This window comes from Orbicella faveolata, unplaced genomic scaffold, assembly GCF_042242905.1.
Source record: "Orbicella faveolata isolate gen_17 unplaced genomic scaffold, um_ofav_v1 contig_27, whole genome shotgun sequence".
Classification (NCBI taxonomy): domain Eukaryota; kingdom Metazoa; phylum Cnidaria; class Anthozoa; order Scleractinia; family Merulinidae; genus Orbicella; species Orbicella faveolata.
In genome coordinates, this window is record NW_028301555.1 from 805,742 (window position 1) to 819,807 (window position 14,066).

The 14,066-nt window shown below is 39.4% G+C and overlaps 1 protein-coding gene, 1 long non-coding RNA gene and 1 pseudogene across 3 annotated transcripts; 2 read left to right on the plus strand and 1 right to left on the minus strand.

Moving 5' to 3' along the window:
* Positions 1-1,056: 1,056 nt before the first annotated feature.
* Positions 1,057-2,175, minus strand: LOC149107043 (uncharacterized). The gene is made up of 2 exons (XR_016209502.1): positions 1,845-2,175; positions 1,057-1,539 (listed from the first exon to the last, which is right to left on the minus strand). It is a non-coding gene; the product is annotated as an uncharacterized LOC149107043 (long non-coding RNA).
* Positions 2,176-3,857: 1,682 nt separating this feature from the next.
* On the plus strand, positions 3,858-8,759 carry LOC110044586 (uncharacterized; annotated as a pseudogene). Its single transcript, XR_016209427.1, has 4 exons — positions 3,858-4,190; positions 5,956-6,093; positions 6,160-6,165; positions 7,782-8,759. The product of XR_016209427.1 is annotated as an uncharacterized LOC110044586 (transcript).
* A 1,727-nt stretch (positions 8,760-10,486) lies between these two features.
* Positions 10,487-13,397, plus strand: LOC149107044 (uncharacterized; the record flags this gene model as incomplete). The annotated part of the gene is made up of 1 exon (XM_089297105.1): positions 10,487-13,397. A coding segment is annotated over one exon (915 nt), but the record flags the coding sequence as incomplete, so codon positions are not given.
* Between the last annotated feature and the right edge of the window lie 669 nt (positions 13,398-14,066).

Genomic DNA, 14,066 nt, shown 5'->3' on the forward strand with positions numbered 1-14,066 from the left:
CCACTTAAGGAAAAGCACATTTTTTTCCAAAACTTTCTTTTTTATCCATAAATCTGTTCAACTGACTTAAGTCTCTAACGAGCAACATTTGGGCCGGTAAATGATCTTATGCATTTTAGCTTAACCATAACAGGCTTAAAAATCCCAACAGGTGGGAGGCACTCCATTTGGCTATTTACAAGCATAACAGAGGAGTTGAACTAGGGTCTGTCGGAAAGCAACTCTAGCTTTAATAGTGGTCAGAGCGAGACTTGAGCCCGCGACCTCCGGATTTCAAGTCCGGCGCCCTAACCACTCGGCCACGCTACCTCCACAGATGTTACAAGATGCCTTGTCTCCAGGTTGAAGTTCATTTTCGTGGACAGGTCTGCTATCCTGTAATGCATGTACCATAGTTTTTCCAGAGCACTGACTTCGTTCAGGCTCTAATACTGGTCTCCTTCACCATGTGCAAATCTTGACTGGTAACCCGCCTCCTGGCTGAAGAGCTGGCGAGTGCTAGACAAGGATTTAAATTTACTGATTAAATATCGGCCGTTTAGCGATTGAACCGTTGTTGATGTAATGTTTAAGAAAGTACCTGTAGTCAATATTTTAGGTTCGTTAGTAAAACTAGTTACAAGTTGTGATTTAGCTCTGTATTGACGTGGCAAAAGCATAATCTATATTGAAAGACCAACCTTTCTAGAACTTTCTTGGAAAAAACATGAAGGCGTGAGTTCACCGCGCTGTAACATCACTTTTCATTGAGTGTTTTCTTTATTTGGAAATTTCACTACGTGTTTAGCTGATGCGATTGACAAGCAGCCGTTACTATACAACAACGCAATAACAATGGGCGAGGGAGGAGGGTACTTCCGTATATTTGGAGTAGGTGCCGCGAAAAGTTTTACTGAACCTCAACCCAAAGCCCTAAGAACGAGGTTGACTAAACCCCGACCCTATTTGAAGACGATCCAATTGAAAATTGATACCCTATTTAAGGCCCAAACCAAGAGGAAATGCAAACCCAAAACATGGCACCCTGTTCAAACAAAAAAACAAAAACTAAGAATGGCCTGAACAGGTCAACTTTATTTTGTTTTGGTAACATTGGAAGTTAAGTATCAAGCAGATAATTTGTTTTTCGTTTCGCTGGAAATTTACGCACTGGAATTTTAGTTAATATAAATTATACCCTGTCTAAGGATTAGGCGGAAGGTGGGAGATGATTGACAGTTAAGGCTTCACATCGGACGGCTCTCAGTGAAAAGCCTTTCCCGAAGATGGCAGCTTTCTATTCCATGTCAGTGTAACTAAACCGACCGCGGATGAACGGATGAAGAATAGGAACGTGAAGGAAGACTATCTTCCGTGATGTATGTGGAATTTCGAGGCGATTAGAGCATTTGGAGACCTTTCCCTTCAGTGGACTCGTTAGGCTGGGATCACTCAGTACCCAAACTTTGGAAAGGATATCCAGAGGACAAAATAGTGAAGCTGACTGAAACCATCTAAACGTCCATAAATTGACCCATAACCGGTAGGTGAGAGAGCTTCCTGTAATAAAAATTATTATTTATTTATTTATTTATTTATTATTTACAAACCTTCCACGCCAAACAAGGAAACATGCCTCAAGCACGGTACGTATATTTTATTTATACTCCTTCCTGTCTCTAAGACTTAAGAATAGGACCGTTTTTCCTGGCCATACAAATTATTATATTTCAACTGTTTTGAGACTTCAGTATTACTGCATTGTACGGACGCTCAGTTTGCGAGCTTGGGATAACTGTGTTTTGGACCGCATGTGAGGCGAACATTGTGATGCGGTGATATCTCGAAGAAAAACGAAGGCCTACCTCGGTAAATGCCATGGCTTGTAATTCTTTCGAATAGCTTTTATGCTGAATGTGACGTGGATCTTTTGGTTTTGCCCGGTTTTCTCTGACACTGATACTTGAATCACTTTGTTGTGCCAGCAACGCGCAACTTTGGGTTTCTTCTGCCTCGGGAATAAACTAATTTGTTTATACTTGACTAGAATAACCAAGGTCTTGGTAAGTGATATCAGCTTCAGCTTTCAGTTTCGGCTGATGAAATAATTGTTTGTTATTGGTGGATAGCAGACCACGCAAAATTTGAGATCCTTTCAGTTTCAGATTTGCGTCAATTGATTAATTGACGAAAACACAAAACGTGAGAAGAATCCTAATAAAAATGATGCAGGAAAACTGAGCAATACATTTCGTGTCTCGTTTGTCAGAAAATAAGGATTCAAAACAGTGAAAATCTTGGATAAAACGTCGGCGAAAACCTTTTCATTTCTGCTTCGGAAATTGGTGAGAAATGTTAGATTAATTTTGAAATTCGTATGTCGGCCATAAGTTGTGGTACGGTCCTATTTCTTAGAATAAGTTTGCCCGCGTTTTTTCAGGAAAAATATGTCACTACCAAAAACTGATTAGAGATGAGTAAACTTTGGTGAGGAAGAAGACAAGGGAAGAGGAAGAACGGTTATCTTTATCTATGTCAGAGATTTCTTGGGCGAATAATGATATGAAATATTTCTCGCGATATCAATCGAGTTTACCAACACCCTAAATTAATGGATTAACAGATCCGGCTAAAGCAACATGTAACTTTTGTCTTAGGATGTCGGGATAGTTTAATGCATCTTCGCCTGTAATAATAGAAGTTTATTGAGTTAGGGTTTCTTAATATCAAGAATGATCGAGAACAAGTTGAGTTGAAAAATATCAGAAAAAGAAAACTTGAGCTTTTCGTTGAGATAAAGAAACTTGTTAACATCAGCAGGTGGCCGCATTAAAGGGTCCAGAGCGTAGAGCACACGGGAATCTAAAAAAGTGGGTACCCGAGTTCTTCTACTTTTCAGTCTGAAAGAAATATCAACATAGAGTTCTAAGAAGGTATACTAGAACCTGCCGGATGCGAGGAACCATTCTATTAGCTTTCCTTTGTTGCCCAATATTCTTTTCGGTTCAAATTGATATTTACTTTGATGTTAAATGGATGACATTTACGTGAGTTCCCCTTTGCCAATATAGTTAGAAATACTTACTCTGCCTTCACTGTTCTTCCTGTTTCATCTTTTCTTTATATTTTTCATTCACCGGGCATCAATCAATTACGAACTTGTTCGATTATTGATCGAACATGAAAGCATCGCTTAAATAGTTTTATGGCCTTGAGTATCTGTCAACAACAAAGCTGCCTTCACTTCTAGAACGTGTCAGATGTAATACACTTGGCTGGAAAAATGAAATATTTACAACACATGTTTAAAGAATGACAACAGATTTTGTTGAGAATTTTAAAGTGATGTGTTAACGAAGACGTCATCACCACCCTTGACGCGCTTGCAAATTGTGTTTGTAAAACAATGTTATAATTGAGTGGATTACGTACACGAGAACGAAGTTCGCTTCATTCAATGTCACTGATATTTTAGTAGCTAGCAGCAAAGACGGAAGAAGAAAGTACCACAGAGAACCTCTGGCATCAGGCTGTTTGAAGCACCTCCGCAAAAATAAGGTACAAAATGACACATAATTTTTTATCGATTTTTGCAATCTTCAAACGTTCCCTTGAGCACATACAAGTAGCGAATTGGGACCTTCTCGTTACAGTAGTGAATGTGATGCGTGCTATTAAACGGGATCAAGCTAAGAAAAATAGATTCAATCCATTCTGTCTAAATTAATCATGTCATTAATTTCGTTCCCGACAAAGGAGAGCGATGGTTCAGAGCTGCAGTCTTTTAGATGCTAACAAGAACATGGATTCTCCATGGCAACTAATTAAGATCACTAACATGTCATTTTGAACGTTTCTATTTCGCTTGTAGCAAAGTCACTGAGGCATTCAATTCAATATGAATACCAAGTTCTGGCTCTCAGTTGCGTTCCTGATGTCCTGGATTGGTGTATTTCAAGCTGCTCTCCAATGCCAAACAGCGGAATACTCAATTGGAGGAATGTTCCTCAAGGGCCATACCTTTAAAACTAGCAAGGTTGGATGGCCTGCAGGTTGTTATTTCATGTGCGAAGCAGAAGTCACATGTCAAAGCTACAATTTCGTCATTGGTAAAAACCTCTGTGAATTGAACAATCGAACCCAGGAGGCGAGACCTGAAGATTTCAAGCTAGATCAGACAAGGTTCTACATGAAAAGAGCAAAAAACAGAGGTATACTTCGATTCTCCTTATTTCTTTTTTTACCCTTTTACAACTCAGTCGCGTTAAATGCTATTGCTTAGCATGTGTAGCTGGCTTTGTTTCAGCAGCGCGGACTCTCCAATGGGAGCGGGGAAGCCGCGAGGAATGATGGGAAGCAGTCAAGCTGAAATGTTTTTTTCGTGGCTTAGGCAATTCAACAAATTGTTATACTCGTAGTAATTAAAAAATATGAGTGCGTTCGACCCCGTCTCTTTAATATATATACCTTATGATTTCAGTAGCTGACTTTTAACCTCTGTCTATTGCTAAATTTTACAAAACTGTCTAATTTCTTGCGCGCTGATTGGCTCATTTTTACCATCAATAAGAGTACAGACGGATAAAATTTTAATTTATGCAAGCTTTCAAGTTCAACTTCCAGCTGTCAAACTGTTAACTTTTTAACCAATGACATTTTATGGACTTTTTCAAGTAACCAATCAAAAAGGGAGAAAAGCTATTGACAATGCTCGCGTCATTTTGAATAACATTCACTTATCGCTTTGTTTACGGCAAATTTACGGCGTTTAGAGCGGCCATTTTGGGGTCTTGTTATTGTAAAAAACAAATTGACGTTAGTTTTTTATGCGTCAGTCCTCTTATTGATGATAAATTTCGTCATTACATTGTCAAAGTTTACTGCGGAACCACTCGCCTGCGGCTCGTGGTTCCACAGCCACTTTGACAATGTTATGACGCAATTTATCGCATAAAAAACTGACGTCAATTTGTTAAATCAACATTTTTCATCAGCAACCGAGGTTTTACATGCAGATATATTATAGTGTTAAAATCCATTCCAATGAAGTCAGTGAAGAGGTCCGCTGTGTAAAATACGATTTGTTGATACGTGCGTGGGCGCCTGTTTCCATAGACTCACAAAAATATTTACAAAAGCCTTCTAATTTCGTGCTAAATATTTTCACGGGTAATGTTTAAGCGTAAAAGCTAATTTGGAAATGTTTACTTTTTACGTACATTATTCTAAGCTGGAAGCACAAATATAAGGAAACTTTTGCAATCGCGAGCAGTCGTTTATCATCAGTCGTAGCAGCATTATGGTTAGGAACTTCATCTGAGTTAGACAAAGAAGATAAAGTTTTCTTCTTATAAAGTTGTTAGCCGCTACGTTGATATGACGGAGCGAGGTTAAAACAATCTTTTATTAAACTGGTAACACTGATTACTTGAGGTAAAATTTCTCGTATCCAACTAACGGTTACCAATACGTCATATGTGATCATGAAAAGCAGCCTCGCACCCATTTCTTCGTCGGAAGTAACAAATATTACACGAGACAATACTCCATTTTCGTGATAAATCAAAATTCTAACATGATTCCGAAGCTCTCTGCCCAAAATTCAGATAATTCTAATATTTGATTTTTTTAATTTTCAGGTGGCTCTGATCCCTATGTAAATATTTTTTTCAAACTTTGCCAAAAGTTGCGTCTTATCATGCTTATTAAAATTTGACAATATAAAAAAATTTCACCATGCCGTTTTTTAATTATAAGTTGCTATGGTAATCTATTTTGTCACGAAAATGACAACAACGTGTTCACTAAAGATAGGGCAGTTTTTTGATACCATGATTGTAGCATCAAGTGATAAAGATTGGTTATAACGACCCATCAAAATCTAAGTGCTGGAAATTGTTTCGAGCCACCTTAAGCTCTTCTTGTAAACATTTGAAATAAAATTACTCCTGATAGATCTTTTGTTGTATCACACAGTTCCTCTTGGCTCCATTCAAGAGCTTCCTGCTGAATCGTGCAGTGAGATCAAGGCCAGTGAAGGAAATGAGATAGTTTAAGGGGATTACTGGATATATTCTGATGGGAATGCTCAGACAATCCTGGCTCGCTGTGAAGGTACAGATTGTAGCTTTAATTCGCCGGTACTCATTAGTACACCTGGGTAGAGAGAGGCACGCTGAGAGTTAAGTGTCTCGTCCAAGAATGCAGTACAAGGTCCTCGGCCAGGGCTCGAACACGGACCACTCGATCCAGAGACGAGCGCACTAGTCATGAGGCCACAGCGCCTCCACAATTCGGTCCAGCGACAAAACCAAATTCGAACCGAGCAACAAAATGTCAATCCGCCAGCTCGTAGCCTGCGAGCAGGCTCACCTTTGAGTCACACGCGCGAGCGGCGAAGAGCAAAGCGAACCGATGGAGTCTGGTGAAGAGGCGCCAAGAAAGTGAGCCTGTCCTGATCTCTGTAAGTTTTTCATTTCTGCTTCGTCTGAGCGAAGTGAAATACCATTGGTCGAAAAGCGGGAAAGGCGAGAAAACTGTCAATTTGTTATGTTTGATCAGGAGCGATTAAATCCCCATGGAGTCGCTAATTTACCGCACAATAAAAAACAAGTCTTCCACATTTGGAGTCAGTATTTCTGGTTAAATTTCAAACTAAAGAGGGAGCAGGATATAGCAGTTGAAAGTATGTTAATGAATCAAGACGTACTTGTCCTGTTGCCGACTGCATATGGGAAGAGTTAAATATTACAAACGCATGTGATTGCAATCGGACAACGAAACAACACGAAGGCGTTTGCCCGTTTACCAGCATCGTCAAAGATCAGATTGCCAAAGCAAGATCATTTGGAATCAAGTGTGTTTCCTTAGTAGACATAAACTTTGACAGTTTTTCTTCGGCAAAACTTTATCAACAACGGATATCGCGCCCACCCGTTGCTTTGAAAAAAATTTACAATTTTCCCGAGAAATCTGAGCTGCCAAAGGTCATACTTCCGGTGAAAATTAATTGACGTATTCTTTTCTGCGGTTTCCGGGATGGATTTAAAAATTTGCAGAGATCAGAGCAGGCTCACTTTCTCGCCTCGCGGCTACCCCGCGCGCGCTTGTACTCCAACGTGAGCCTGCTCGCAGGCTAGCCAGCTCGGTTCAGTTGAGACATCAGCGGTCTAGCGACTACAATGTTTTCAAACAAAGTGTGCATGACCTAACTCTAAAACTAGTGGCAAGAATGTAAGAATGTGTTTAAAAACCTATCAATGCAGAGTGTCTGCGCTGAGTTCAAATTAATATGTTTAATTGTAGTATTGTTTGTGTGCTTTTTAAGTCAGCAAAATTCAAATGTATTTTTTGTTTGTTCCAACCGGGTATTCACAATGCTCAACCATGATTGGTGAGGTTACGAGCAGACTCAGGCCCTTATTGCTCAAACTCGTGCTGTGATTGATTGAACTCTTTCGTTGCTCTGAAATAAGAAGTGCGTAGTCGATCAACCAAACAATCTAGGGGCAAGCAGTATCTTTGTTCTCCAGTGGCATAACTGGGTTAAATGAGCTAAAAGGGTTTGGAATAGGATCCAGATGTACGACGCAAAACAAACTCCTGATGACCATGAACGTGTCTGTTGGAAAACCTCTAATTGAACGATCCAGCAGTACTTACTCTTTACTGAGCTCTTGTTTTGCCTAGTTAGAGCGCCTCTGATTGCCTTGATATATAATTTGGTCGATTCTAATCACTTTCCATGTTAAATACTTTTTTTACCATTAGTATTGTATATTTTTTAATAATTTTTTTTTTAGGAAACTGGCAGAAAATAAACAAAGAGTCCGTTTGCTTTGGGGCGCGAGATAACCAGTTCGGCGCCTTTAACATCACAAAGAGTGGACTTCTCAAGACAGTGAAGCTCGTCCACAAGTCGGGCTCGATCATATGTAACCGAAATTTCCCTCCATCCTACTGGGGCTGCAGTACAAGCCCCTACTATAGCAAAAACAGCTTAATGACTATCATTACCAGTGCAAAGAAAGAAGCCATCCTGCCACCAGCTGGAGACTTAAAAGCTGGCGTTGAAAACAAAAACCACTTTTACAGTCTTAATGGAACTACCCACACATCTCCAGAGCTCATTTTCCGCGATCTTCCCATTCAGGTGTCTGTGTCACGCAATCAGGAGCTGCAGATATGGTATGGACAGGATTGGACCGATTGGAGTGAAGAGAACAATAGTGGAACAACATGTGTTGATGTGTATGCGTGGTATGCTTAAAATCACATGAGCCGCTGACTTATCTGAAACTGTCAAAGCTAAAAAGTTAACTGAAGTTTAATTTAAACACACAATAAAAACGTGAACGTAAACTCGACTCCTATTAATCTTGACTAGAATTAAAATCTTGTTACTTTGGGAAAAAAATGTTTTAAGTCACTAAAAAATATTACATAAGAATCTTCGTTTACAATAGCATATAAAAACAATTCAGACTTTGATTAAGCTGCAAAAATATAAGTTCTGAATGTTGAAAGGGCATAGATAAAACACGCATTGTATGTGCTGTCGTTTTTATAAAATTTCGGCCAGCGCTAAGGGTGAATACAAACCAATATTAACTACAGTAGTGCAAGGGTGCTAAGAAAAGTTTGTAAGTTACACATATTTACAAAAAGTACTTAGCTTATTCAAGTCAAACATAAAGCATAAGTAACTGTAGACACTGGAATGAATTTTAAGCGGCTCGTATTTGTTAGAAAAATATACATTACTTGTCTCGCTTTTCAGTTGTACCTGTGTACATCGTGACCTACGTCTTAAGGCTTTTCGCCTTTTCTTTTTATCCTTTTCTGATCTTTTTGCTGCAGTGGTGGACCTTCTTCTGGGCTTGCAACCAGTGGAACAATTCCCGAGAAAGCATCATCGAGACGGGCAATTCTCACAACGGAATAGCCAAGTGCAGTTGAGGGAAAATTTGCTCAAGCTTTCAATGAAATTTCTAAACTTTTTCGTACATATTTAATTGTCTTATAATAATTGACCCAATCACTCTGATCTGGGTATCATTGGAAACTGGATCTTTTCCTCCTTCAGAACTTGAGTATAAGTGATGCCAATTTTGGTTGAAGGTGATGACGTCAGAAGTGGAACAAAGGCCAACGCTCACCACAGCCGGTAACTGCCGACACAGGTGTCAATGGGTCAAGGGAGATGGGTATCCCTTTCTTGTCCCTATAGCCCTTTTCACGTTTCTTAGCCGGCGGGTTTTGGCAAGAGAAATGAAGGGCCCTTCGTTTCGCATGCTAAGGCCCTGCCTGCTAAGAGACGCGAAAAGGGCTATGGGGACGAAAATAGGATATTCCAGAATGTGGACAACCTGTGAAGCAGTCCAAAAGAAAAACAAACCTGAATTGGCCCTTTTCCTGTAAAATTACTTTCTAATAATAAAATCTTAAAAAGGTTGTTGTCACTGACTTAAAAATCTTAAAATAGACGTTTCGGCTAAAATACTATAACCTTCTTCAGTGATGAAATGAATGTTATCGGCGTCTAAATGTAAATGAGATGTTTATAAGAATGTGAGGAACTCGCGAGGGATCAATTTAGCATTTTGTAAATGTCTGGAATATGCGCGTGGTCATTAATTTAGTTCGGTTCGCGGGTGGAATGCCACGCTTCCAAGAACAATCTACGCGACCACAAGGGACAGCGGTCTATGACCTTGACATTACTAAAATCAAATTCGTGGTTGTTTTTCATACAGTGTTGCGCCAAAAGAGAGTTCTTGTCACATGTGAGGACGCTCTTTTATGTTTTTTTGTTCTGGATCTCAGTGCTCTGGATGTTTGACCGATGTAAAGTTTTTCCACAGTTTTTACAATTGATTTTATACACGCCACCAGTTGACAGGTCTTGATCGAATTTGTCCTCCGGTTTCTTCAGGATCGAACCAACCGTCTTGACGGGTTTATCGACGCATGAGATCATGGTGTCTTTTGATGTTGTATCGCTTTTCACATCTATCCCCACGGCACTGGCACTCGAGGTGACTAAGGCCAGACTTGAGTCCGATTCGACCATCCCCGAAAGAACCAATAGCGAACTTAAGCAGCGACGTTTTTGAGACGCGGACGGCAACCGGAAGAGGAGTAGAGCTAATTCTGGCGCGCTTCTGACCTGTGGGATCAACTGGAAAGTTGTCGTGTTTGTATTTTACACCAAACTTTCCTGACCAAAAAGCTGTAGTGAACACCTGGAACGAGAACTTTTAATTTCTGGTTAGCGTCCGCGTCGCAAAAGCGTCACTGCTTAAGTTCGCTAATACGTCCGTGGACAACATCATGAATTTGTTTGAATTCGTACTTGACAACAACTACTTTGTCTTTGGTGGTGTTTTCTACAAACAAATATTCGGCTGTCCCATGGGTTCACCTGTAAGCGCTATCTTGGCAAATTTGGTGATGGAACACGTCGAAGAGAGAGCGTTAAGTACTGCATACCCCCCCCCCCCCCCCCCGCAAGTGGTGGTACAGATATGTCGACGATAGCCATGTTTGCCTCGCCAGTGAGCATCTCACTGAATTTCACTCCCATCTTAACTCGATCAACCAGCACATCAAATTCACAGTCGAAGAAGAGAGTGATAGATCCATCGCATTCCTCGACACGAAGACAACTAGAAATACTGATGGATCAATTAAAACCAGTGTTTACAGAAAAGCAACCCATACCGACAAGTATCTCCATTTCAACTCTCACCACCCTTTACAACACAAACGCTCAGTGGCCAGAACCCTTCTTGACAGAGCAAAGAATATTCCGTCGACTGACGAAGACAAAAAGTCCGAAGTACAACACGTGGTGGACGCACTCAAAACCAATGGTTACACGGACCAATTTTTAAAAAGCTGCCAAAGAACCAAACCACCTAAAGCATTAAATCAGCCCCAAAATAATCAGCTACAAAGCCACAGAGGCTTTGTTACTTTGCCATATTTTCAAGGAATCTCTGAAAAAATTGCAAGAACTTTGGGAAAATTCGACGTAAATGTTGCTCATAAACCCGTCAAAACGGTTGGTTCGATCCTGAAGAAACCGGAGGACAAATTCGATCAAGACCTGTCAACTGGTGTTGTGTATAAAATCAATTGTAAAAACTGTGAAAAACTTTACATCGGTCAAACATCCAGAGCACTGAGATCCAGAACAAAAGAACATAAAAGAGCCGTCCTCACATATGACAAGAACTCTCTTTTGGCGCAACACTGTATGAAAAACAACCACGAATTTGATTTTAATAATGTCAAGGTCATAGACCGCTGTCCCTTGTGGTCGCGTAGATTGTTCTTCGAAGCGTGGCAGTCCATTCGCGAACCGAATTCAATTAATGACCACGCGCATATTCCAGACATTTACAAAATGCTAAATTGATCCCTCGCGAGTTCCTCACATTCTTATAAACATCTCATTTACATTTAGACGCCGATAACACTCATTTCATCACTGAAGAAGGTTATAGTATTTTAGCCGAAACGTCTATTTTAAGATTTTTAAGTCAGTGACAACAACCTTTTTAAGATTTTATTACTATGCCTGACTACAACTACAGTATTTTTAAATACTTTCTAATAAGTTCGAGTACTTCTCACGTAATTCAGTCGTTGGCAAACTCAACTGAACGCAAAAGGCATTCGACACTTTTTAATTAACAATATTTAATCATATCTTATTTACAATCCTTAAATGTGTTCTTAGGTCTTCAGTTCTGATTAACAATCTTTTCTTCGCTTGCTCTTGATATCTTTCTTTAGATTTCTTATATGTCAACTTATTTAATTAAACTTCCTTCTTATAAATCGTGAAAGCTTCGCTTTACGTGCATTCTTTAAACATGCCTCTGCTGAATAAGTATTTAACACATAATCATTGGATTTAATTTACGGTGATAATAAATGACCCAGATCTTAGTACAACTATATTGATCACTTGAATCATCATTAATTAAAGCTGAAATTAAGAAATAGAAAACATGCACGGTGCTTCTATCGAGTTCTAGTATAAATCTAGATCTACTATCTACTATTGTTCGGAATGCCGTTCTCTGATTGGCTACACTACTCACTATCTATTCTGCGATAGATAGTGACTAGCGTAGCAGTGTGCCCTTGTTAACAAAATGAAGGCCGCTTTTCGGCGTTTTCGAAGTGTCTGTGAAGACGATTTAGATAAGGTTTTGAACGACTAGTAGATTTATACTCAAACAATTAGATTATTCGCTCTCGATTTCTATGCGTGATACAATTCTCGAGCTCGTATTCTAATGAATTAATAGAAACACGAGTGGAAGCTTGGGACAACGTGAAATGACACCGCGGAAATACTTTTTTGGGGGCGCGATACAGTATTTTGCTGGTCAGCGGTACACCTTAACAAAACTACAAAATGTCTGCAACTTTTACATTGTTTTCACAGCGAGTCTTGTCGACAGTCAAAAAGATACAAAACTTAGAGCGCACACTGTAAACTTAGCTTTTAAACTCCGCTCATTTGTTGGATAGTTCTCAGTTAATATTATATATTGTGCCAAAGACAAACTGAACTTGCACACGGTGTGAAATTGTTGTTGTTTCGTGAGAGTACATGCTCGCAAGTGGCGAGCCAGTGGCAATTTACGTTACGATGTGCGCTAAGGCTAAAACTAGGCAGCTTTTATGTTGCTGTAGCGGTATTCTGAGGACATCAACTTCTCAAGTTTGTTGAATTGATGGGCTTTAACCGTATGAATCGGTATGTAAACGGCATTTCGATCAAATTCGTCGGGAAGACATGCTCGTGTTCGATTGGGGGCACTCGCGTAAGTAAACACGGTCATCCTGTCCTCACTCGATATCACCGAATTATAGACCAAGTTGGCCGAAATCGAAGCAGTACTTCGTATAAATCTTAGACACGTTGGTGTAACAAGTGTAGGACTGAATCCCCAAAAGGGTTCAAAATTTGGCCTCAACTCGAGGAAGAATTCACCAAGGTATGTTTCATCATAAAATATCCAATTTTAATCATACTGTACTTCAGGAAGCTTGAGGCTGACGAAAATAAAATTTTAAATTTTCATGTTTATTATTGTTTCTTTGTTTCTTGTCATAATTTCGAATTGTTGCAGTTCTGTATTTTGCTTATAGCGCCTCTAAAGTGTGAAAATTATTTTAAACTAGTTGCATAGCTATTAGAGTTTAGAAAAAAAAGCTATTTAGCTATTAGAAAAAACCACAAGAAGTACATGACATCTGATTATCTTAAGATGGCAGAAGACATGGAATACAAAGCTGTTTAAAGGATAATTAAAAATACATGCATATGTTATTGTAAGACAATAAAAATACCATAAAATCTGGGTAATGACAACTTCCAGTTAAAACTCAATAAATGAATTTCATTTTTAGTTATAAATAGGCTATCCCCCCTGTATTCACACAACAATCTTCTGATTATAAGGCCACCCAGACAATTTCTGACCACATTACCTTAGAGCCTGAGACTCTGTATAACTTTCTAAAATTAACATTTGTTTACATATTACTATTATCTGGATTTCCCAATAGAAAACTTCTTCTATTGTACATTTTTTTCTATTCTGGCTCAGCAAAAGTCCTTTTAGATACTGTCCATGGATGATTTCCACAACATCAATGCTGTAAAAACACCAACTGAGAGAACACTGACCACTGCTCTCCATATGGCAACTCCTCTCCTGACCATTCAGCCATCTGTTGATGGTGGGGAGAGGCAGGGGGCAGGAATCCGGAGAGAAATGCAAAATGCTAATTTGTCATTCATTAAGGCTTCAAATATTTTCAAAAACAAGAACTGAAAATGTTACTTGACTTTCATTTAGTGTCTTTAGAGACTTCTAGGCCGACGGGCAAAGAAAAATTCACCCTTGGGCTCAAAATGAGGCTCAAAATGAAACCCTTTGACAGTGGTTACGTCATAGCTGGTCATTCACTTGAAAGACGTGGGTAAGAGTAGCAAGGCTGAAAATGAAGGAAAAAAAGAAAAGGAAATGCCTAAGGACTGTGCAGCTAAATGACTAGGA